Raw genomic sequence first — 9,495 nt, forward strand, 5'->3', positions numbered from 1 at the left:
TGCATTGCTAGCTAGCCTAGATGAAGATTTCTTGTTTTCTTCTAGTACAGATATATATATATATATATATATATTGATTCTTCCCGGAGCATATTTGCTATTTCTGTTTTTTTTTTAGGAGTATATCACTAGTGTTGCTCCCCTTTTTCTGATCAACCACCACCTACAGAACATAGAATTTTTTTTTTTTTTTTTGGGGGGGGGGGGAGGAGGAATAAAACATTACAAGACACAGAAAATAACATTACAAGGAACAGAACTGTTCAATCTCCATAAAAAGATAAAGAAAAGGAAAACAAAGTTGGCCAGGGGCCACCAAACAAGACAACATCAGCAAACAAACATAACAAAGAGACAAATCAAATTTAAAACAGAACAATCTGTTTTCAAACAAACATTTCATGAAAAATGATTGCTTTCACACAGCCTGCAACATTCCCTAAATAGCACCAACTATGACTCCTAACACCTTCTGATACCTTCAATACACCCTCATGGAAATCATCAACTGAAATCTCATGTACAGAGCTATAGAGGATTTGACCCAAACACCTGTTCTTGCTTTAATCAAATCAACAATCTCCCCCCTTCTTGTTTCCGTACCCTTGAAAATACAATCATTTTTTGCCTTCCAAATTGACCAAATCACTGCATATAACATAAAGTTTCCCATATGATTTTGTCCAGGTCCCTATAAGACCAATAAAACCACCATAACAACAAAGCTTATAGTGGAGGAGGGCATACCCACTGAATTCTCCACCAATACATATATCAGACCAGATCTTTCAGGTAAAAATTACACTGCATCACTACATGATCTGCATTTTCCTCCCATAGTTTGCAAAAAGGGCACATCCCAGATTTTTATATTAACCAAGATGTTTTTTTTAATAAAACATCACTTGTTGCTATTTTTAGGTCGTTGCGGTAGCTAGGGTTTGGATCAACTAGGTTCAGTGAGTGGAAAGGGGCTAGGGCTGAGGAGGAAGGTGGGGTAGGGGTTTGAAGTGGCAGAGGAGGGTGGGGGAGTGGGGACCGGTGGCCGGAGTTACAAAGGGAAGAAGGGGGAAGATTGAGGGCGTTTTAGTTAATTCAAGGGTTTTGTAATTGTTTTGTTCTTTCCGTTCTTACAGATTCAAATAGAATTCCTACTGATTTGTAATTAACTGCCCCAAATGCCAATGATTTGTTATTTTCCCTTCTTTCTTTTTTCTACTAAGCCTAAATATCCACTCTGCCTATTGATCAACCATCTATCTAATGAATGATACCAAAACCAGTTACACCACAACAGTTTCTTCAAATACTGCTCAATACTACTCCAATAGTTTGAGATAAAAATGTCAGCTCATAGCTAGACCAAGAACTCAGCTCTAAGCACTGGTTGATTATCTATCATTGATTTACCTAATTGTACGAATCAGTGGCCAGGCAAGATGAAAAAAAAAATTTGTTCATAACATTCTCCAATTACATCAAGACAAGTGTCAAAGTACTCATCAGGAGCCAATAATATGACAGCAGATGGCTGCCCTTATTATATGCATTTTCTCGATAGTCAATTCACAAGGTGCCATTCAGATGAAAGCATCCATCTCACCTGTTCTTTAACAGCTCCCACGACAGGTTACTTCACCACTATTTGAATGGTGATGAAGTACATGCAACTCTTCTGAATTAATATTCTTCACACCTCAAATTAAGCATGAGCAGCAGAAAGCATAGTAATATGCATCAGGAAAGGCTTATTGAACTTAATAGTGCATATTATTCAATCAAAAAATCTATAAACATAGTTTCAAATAATGCTATCGGGATATGTATACGGTCACATATTGGTCAATATCGGACAATATAAACTGATATATCAATGAATAATGGTATCAGAAGTCCAAAATCCCATTATGTAATGCCTAGTATCCTAACAAAATTTAAAACCCCATAACCTAGTCAGTCAAAAAGGAGTCACTACTCTGCTTCTACACTATTTTACGAAGCAAGGCCTGTTTTTAGTTTCTGACAGTCTCTCATTGCAAGACACCTAAATTTTCAGAATTACCTTAGATTTTTTTCAAGAAAAAAGACTATGAAAAGTTTCATTTATTTCCCCTTCACCCTTTTCTCATAAGGCATAAACTGTCAGGCTGAGCTGACAAGTATTCCACTCACTGAAGACACGAAAACAATAGTCTAAAGATGGTTTGGTCACTTACAGAGACAACCAATAAATGCAGCACTAATAAGAGTAATTTAATTCAGGTTAAACGACCTGCAAGGACAAGAGAAAGTCAAAAGACTAAAAACAGAGGTGAGGAAGCTAAGATGGCACAATTTTCACCCTAAGAAGTTAGTGCACAAAACTTATATTTCCACTTTGATTTTATCATAGATAAGCGCAATGTTCCTTTTTTTTCCTCTTAACAAAAGGGTTTGGAAAGTGATAGTGCCTCTTAAGGTAAGGTTTTTCATGTGGACTTTTGGCTCATGGAAAAATCATGACTAATCACTCCTTCCAAAAGAGAAAACCTAATCGTTATCTTTGTTCTCAATGGTGCATCATGTGTAGGACAAGTGGGGGATCGATGGATCATTTATTTTGGCTTTGTCATGCGGCTTTTGGATCTTTGGTATCATTTCTTCTAGTTGATTGGTACAAATTGTGTGGAACCTAGATTGTCTTCTCATGATCTTAATGGATTCTCGGGGATTTGACGCATCAAAGAAAGCAAAAGTCATGTGGCGTGTTGTCTTCTTAATTTTTTGGATTATCTGGTTAGAAAGGAATGCTAGGATCTTTGAGGATAAGTTTGGTGATCTAGCATCTCTATGGTATAGAGTTTGTTACTTGGCATCGTTTCGGCCGTCTATATCGGCTCCATTCAATGGAAGTCCGTTCTTTTTTATTTCTAGAGATTGGAAAACAATTTATGGTGGTTAATTAATGTTTTAATTGTTGATGTTTCATCTTTGTTTGCAAAGGACATCTTGTGCTCTTTTTTTACTTTTTCCAAGATTAATTAAAGCTTCTTTTGTTGCTGATCATTGAAGGAAGGAAAAAAAAAAAAAAAAGACTAGTTAAGATTCCTATTATTTCTTGAAGTTGAAGATGCTACAAGGACAAGATAGGCCCACAATAATGAGTGTTGAGCCACCAAGATGCCACTATATTTCCAACTCTAAGAGATTGGAACGTTTAAGACTTCGCTAAGATCCTTGATTCTTCTTCCCAAGTTAATAGCAAGGCATACCATTCAATTAATTGATTTGTCAACCCACCATTCAGAAGAATGCCACTACAACAGAAAATTGATATGAAGATGATCTCTGACGCAAACAAGTTCTAAGAAGCAACTTCAAACAAATACACTGCTAACAGAACCATAAGCAGTTGAGGTGTCACAAACTCCCAGCATGCACTGCATAGAATATCTTAGCTCATCAAATGTAAAATGCAGAATTTCAAGCTAAACTCTAAAGCAATAACAGAAATTCCACGGTTCAGTTTGTCTTTCTTGTATAGAAAGAAGCACCATGTACAGACAGCCACTTGGAGTCCAGCCACATAAATAATTGCCCTAGAAGAGATCAAGTCAATGGAGAACTGTGCCAAAATTTTGTAGTCACCAACATCAACAGAAGAAGCCAAGAATGTGAAATAAAAGATTAGTTGATGTCCATATATTGGCCCCTTCATTACTTGGGAAAGCAAATTTAAAGGTAAAATATCTAAGCAACCAATCAAATGATCCAATTTATGCAGAATTGTGATTCTAATACAAAATGCAGTTATTTCCTTCAATCGCATTGACAAAGTAAGCAGATAAATATCATCCATCAAAGCAACTACAGAAATTTCATGATTCAGTGTCTCTCTCTAGCACAAGTGAGAGAATGTGGAGAAACAGCCACTTACAGTCTATGTCATATAAGGAATGGCTCTAAGGGTCCGTTTGGATAGTTGTGGGAAAAAAAAATCAAGGGAATTGAGGTTAAATGGATAGAAAAGAAAGGGAACAAGATAAGTTGAGATGGAAAATATATACACTTAAGTAGGATCCTTAGAGCTAAAAAGAGAATCCTTAGCATGATTTCAAATAATTAGTTTTATATAGGTATTGCAAATCCATCATGATAAAACTGTTTAACTCAAGGTTAGAATTCACAAGTAAACTATCATATCTAAATTTGAGTTATTGTTGTTGAATAATTAAGATCACATCCCTTTTGATTTGAAATCCACATCCATCCAAATGGACCCTAAAAGAGATCAAGGTAATAGTGAACCATACCAGAAGTTTGACATAGCCACCAACTTCAAGAAATGAAGATTAGTTAATTTGCTTCCACACATTGGAATCATTGTTACATTATGCCAACCTAATTTGCCAATGGCCAAAAGACCAAAAAAATCCAACACAAACAATCCAACTTATGTGGAACTGCAATTCTAAAGCAAAACGCAGGTTATCTTCTTTGATAAACAACGCTCAATTAGTACACATTAATGTGTGTTTGGGAGGAAAAAAATTGGGACACACCTAACCTTTGACCGGTCTGTTTGGTTGTTTTTTGGATTAAATTATTATTATTATTATTATTATTATTATTATTATTATTATTATATTTTATTTTTTAAGTTTTTCAGAAAACTTTACTAAGGCCTCGTTTGAGAACCCTTCATTTTAGCCAAAAAGTCAAAAAATTACTAAATTAGCCAAAAAGCCAACAACCCATACCAAAAAGTCATTCTTTTTTTTCTCTACTTTTTGCACATCTTTTCGTAAAAAGTCAAAAACTCATCCCAAACATACTAGTTTTTTTTAGCTCATATTTTAACCAAATAGCCAAAAAATTACTAAATTAGCTTGTTCCCAAACGAGGCCTATAAACAACCAAACAGACCGGTCTCAATAATCCCTTTTTCACTCCTCAACACTGAGTCATGACCAAGCAAGCACTATGGATAGTCATCAACTGATCCTGACATGTGTTCATAACTGCGGGCAAGAATTTTTTAATCTATCCAATACTATGATCCACTTTATGTCATGCCAGTTAACATAAACAACAAAAAAAATTTATCAAAGAGATGTTCATTAAATATTATGTGTCATTCATTATCCACAAATAAAAGGGGATTGCTTGGTTGACTAGGTTGTTTAACAAAATTTTATTAACTAGAAACATGCCAGATGAGTGGAAGAAGAGTATTTTAGTGTTAATCTATAAGAATAAAGGAGATGTCCAGAATTGCAACAACTATAAAGGAATCAAACTAATGTGTCATATAATGAATGTGTGAGAGAGGGTGATGAAACGCCGATTGCGAGATATAACTGAGATGTCAGATAATCAATTTGGGTTTATGCCTGGCAGATTAACAATTGAAGCGATTTATCTTTTGAGGAGAGTAATAGAAAAGTATAGAGAAAAGAAAATAGACATTCATATAGTGTTTATCGACCTTGAGAAAGCATATGATAGAGTGCCCGGAATATAATATGATTAGTGTTAGAGAAGAAAGGGGTGACAAAAGGTTACATTGATGTGGTTACGGACATGTATGAAGGGGTGGTGACCACTATTAGATTGCTTGCTGGAGAGACAAATAAATTTTCTATCACTGTAAGATTACACCAAGGATCTAGCTCAAGTCCTTATCTATTTGTTTTAGTTATGGATGAGTTGACAAAAAATATTCAGGATGACATGCCATGGTGTATGCTTTTTGCAAATGATATTATGCTAGTAGATGAGACTAGAGAAGGAGTTAACACTAAGTTGGAGATTTGAAAAACATTTCTTGAATTTAAAGGATTCCGAATAAGCAGAATTAAGACAAAGTACATGGAGTGTAAATTTAGTATTAGTAACAGTAACAATAAAAGCAGAAGAGAAGTGAAGATTGAGAATCAAGAATTGTCTAAGAGTGAACATTTTCGTTATTTAGGGTCGATTATCACAACAGTAGGGGAGATTGATACGGATGTGGCCCATAGGATTAAGGCGGATTGGTGTAAGTGGAGAAGTGCGTCTGGGGTACTGTGCGATAAACGAATACCTACTAGACTAAAATGTAAGTTCTATAGAACAGCTATTAGACCAGTGATGTTGTATGGAACGGAGTGTTGGACAACCAAGAAACAACATGTAGATAAGATGAGTGTGGCTGGGATAAGGATGCTAAGATGGATGTGTGGCAAGACTAGATAAAACAAAATTAGAAATGAGTGTATTCGAGAATGGGTAGGAGTAGCACCGATGGAAGATAAGTTGAGAAAGAATAAATTGAGATGGTTTAGTCACATTCAACAGAGACCAACAGAGACAGTAGTGAAAAGATGTGATACTGTAACGGTAGATGGGAGTGTTAGGGGATGGAGTAGGCCTAGATTAACATTGATTAGTATTGTAAATAGAGATATGCATCTACTTAATTGGACTAACAAAATGGCAAATACACAATCAAAGTTGCCTTCCTAATATCACAAATATTGTTTCTGTTATTTGAATAATTGCAAATAATTAAAACAATTTAGAAACTCATAGGGCTTAGTACAAATACAAAAGGAGGAACAAAAAAAGCAAATAAATCATTCACTTTGCATCGAGCAACTTCAATAAATATTAATTCTAACAACCTATATAAATTGATTTTAAGATTAGTACAAAATTGCTACAAGCATTATTCAACTTACATTCAAGGCTGTAAGAACAGAAATTTCTTTCTTATTGCACACTAATATAAATTTGGACCACAACCGTTCACACAAATAACAGAGCAACTGACAAATAAATGTCCCATTTTATGCCATATGTCATCAACTCGCTTCCCCGAAACTGTATTTATCCAATATTGTAATCATCCACAACTTGAATCCTTCTCAAATATTAAGCAATACTTATTTAAGCCTCTAATCTAAAGAGAAATTCTGTAAATAATTATGAAAGTTTAGGCATTCACCAACTTAAGATACAAGTGTACATATGCCAACAAGTAAATTGCATTTGGGACTCCAATGAATGCATGTGCACTCTGTATTGATTATAAATTCGGCGTCCAAGATTCAACATTCACCGATATGGATACTAACCATGCATTGTTGACACAGATGATAGATGTTCCATCCAGAGTACTAGACAAGAATATTCTTTTTTACCAAACACAGAACATCCATGTACATAACAGAAACTTCAACACACAGAAGCCTTAAGCGATGCAAATATATAAGAAAGACCAACAAATTCTATCGCATCAAGTTGTGCATAATGTGAAGATATCTAAGCAAACAGCATACATGAATAACATCAGTTGAAATATGATATTGCCATTACAAAAACTTCCAAGTATTTTGGAGTACTTATGTTTTTCAAGGTATTAAAGTATACACCACCACAATGTCAGGGCAAAGGTTTGGAGAAGCCAAAAACAGTTACACTGTAATCTTGAAAGCAAAATCATAATTTCCTTCCTTTAGGCACATTACACCTTACTGAAATATAAAGATAAATAAAAGCAAAGAACTTTAGGCAAAAACCATTACCGCAAGTCATTGAGCACTGATGTAACCAGAAAGCTCCATGCTTTTAGGGTTTAGGGTTTAAGCATGATCAGATCCATTAACCACTTTCCTGGCATTCTTTCAGCTCCAAACTCGTTGCTTCACTTGGCTTCTTATTCAAAATTCCCAACAAGAAATCCGTCAACACGGTCTCATATGAAGGCATCTTCGCATAACCTGGAAAGTAATTGATATCAATAACAAGATACTTGTTTCCAGCAGTGGCATCCCTAATCATATCAAAGTTAAAAAGGTTAAGATTCATAGCCAGCCGCAACCCATTTGCAACATCATTAATAAAACTCATTGGGGGCATCTCAACTTCTTCAATAACATAAGCCTGATTGGATATCTGTGAGAACGGAACCCGACCTCGCAATGTCCCCAATTTCTCCTCCGAAATATCGGGCAATGAATGCCTCTTCACGCATTGCGCATATTCCCCAACAACATAAACTTTAAAGATGACTCCACCATGATTCACAAATTCCTGCAATACAATCGGAGGCTTGAGTCCATTCAATCCATCCTTGTCAAAAACCAGCGACAATTCGTGCGATTTCGCACTGGCATTAGCAGCCAAGGGCTTGGCGATCACCGGAAACTTCAACCCTAGAAGAACACTAGGATCTGACAGCCTTGATTCGGAATCTTCGATCACAACCTGATTCGGAACACAGCAAATTTCGCTGTGATAACCAAATTTCAAACCTTTCACCACTTGGAGCATAGAGATCCGATTGTGAAGCTTCTCTATCGCATTGGGGTGGTCGATTATAGGAACATTAGGGTTTTTTGAAGAGAACTCGATCAACTGTTTCTTCCATTCTTCGTCGTAGATCTTGTGAATGACGCAGTCAAAGGGTTCTTGTTCGATCAAAGGCTTGGTAGTGGTGTCAATGGGAACGAGATCGATACCTCGAGACTTGGCGTGATCGAGGAAAGAAGGTTGGATGAAACTATCGAGTTTCTTTGGGGGCATAGCGTAACCAATCGAAAACCTTGTTGATGACTCCGAAGACATGGTTGGTTTATGTTATTGAGAAATTTGATCGATAATTTTGGTCAGAGGTAGCAAAAGCAGAAACAGAAATGATGAAAAAACTGTGAGGAAAGAGTGAGGCTCCTGCTGGAATGTGGTTCTTGCATATAAATACAAGAAGGGAAAATTCCAGAGTTAGAAAAATAAAAATAAAAATAAAAAATAAATAAGAAGGCAAAGAATAAAGGTTGCGTTGTTTCGAGGCATTAGAATCCTAATTTGTTCACGCACTCTAGAATACTTTTTATTTGGGCAAATTACATATACACCCCTCCAGGTTTTACAAAATTACAGATACCCCTGAAGTTTGAGAAATTACGAATTCCTCCCTGAATGCTATATTTGCATAAGAAATTAGGGGGTAATTTGTTATGAAATAGAAACCTCAGGGGGTAAATTGTTATGAAAATACAAATCTCAGGGGGCGGGATGTAATTTCCGAAACCTCAGGGGTATCTGTAATTTAACCAAACCTGGAGGGGTGTATATGTAATTTGCCCTTTTTATTTTAATTTTTTAGATTTAATTTTTTTAAATTAAATTTTTTATTTTCCATATTTTTTATTTTTAATAAATATTTTTAAAATTTAAAGTAATTTTTTATTTTTTAAATGTATCATTTAGATATATCTAAAAAATAAAATAATTGTAAAAAAAATATTTTACAAAATTAATAAATACATAAGAATATAAAAAAAAATTGTATTGAATTTTCTTATTTATTTTGTATTTTTGATATTTAGGCCACGTTTGTTTGACGAATTAGGTTAGATAGGATTGTTAGTGAAATGATGGTTAGTGAAGTGATTGTTAATGTGGAGATTGCTAGTGATAGGATGAAGTAAAAGTATATTTATTATGATGAGTGTGAGAGATGATTACTGATGA

At 35.1% G+C, this 9,495-nt stretch overlaps 1 protein-coding gene across 1 annotated transcript; it reads right to left on the minus strand.

The window, feature by feature from the left end:
• Positions 1 to 7,311: 7,311 nt before the first annotated feature.
• LOC114310839 (inositol-tetrakisphosphate 1-kinase 1) lies at positions 7,312 to 8,793 on the minus strand. Its single transcript, XM_028256937.2, has one exon. The coding sequence runs from the start codon at positions 8,587 to 8,589 to the stop codon at positions 7,624 to 7,626; it is 966 nt and encodes a 321-aa protein (XP_028112738.1). The 5' UTR covers positions 8,590 to 8,793; the 3' UTR covers positions 7,312 to 7,623.
• Between the last annotated feature and the right edge of the window lie 702 nt (positions 8,794 to 9,495).

The sequence above is a fragment of the Camellia sinensis genome, chromosome 1 (genome assembly GCF_055761805.1).
Source record: "Camellia sinensis isolate YWXY chromosome 1, ASM5576180v1, whole genome shotgun sequence".
Lineage (NCBI taxonomy): Eukaryota > Viridiplantae > Streptophyta > Magnoliopsida > Ericales > Theaceae > Camellia > Camellia sinensis.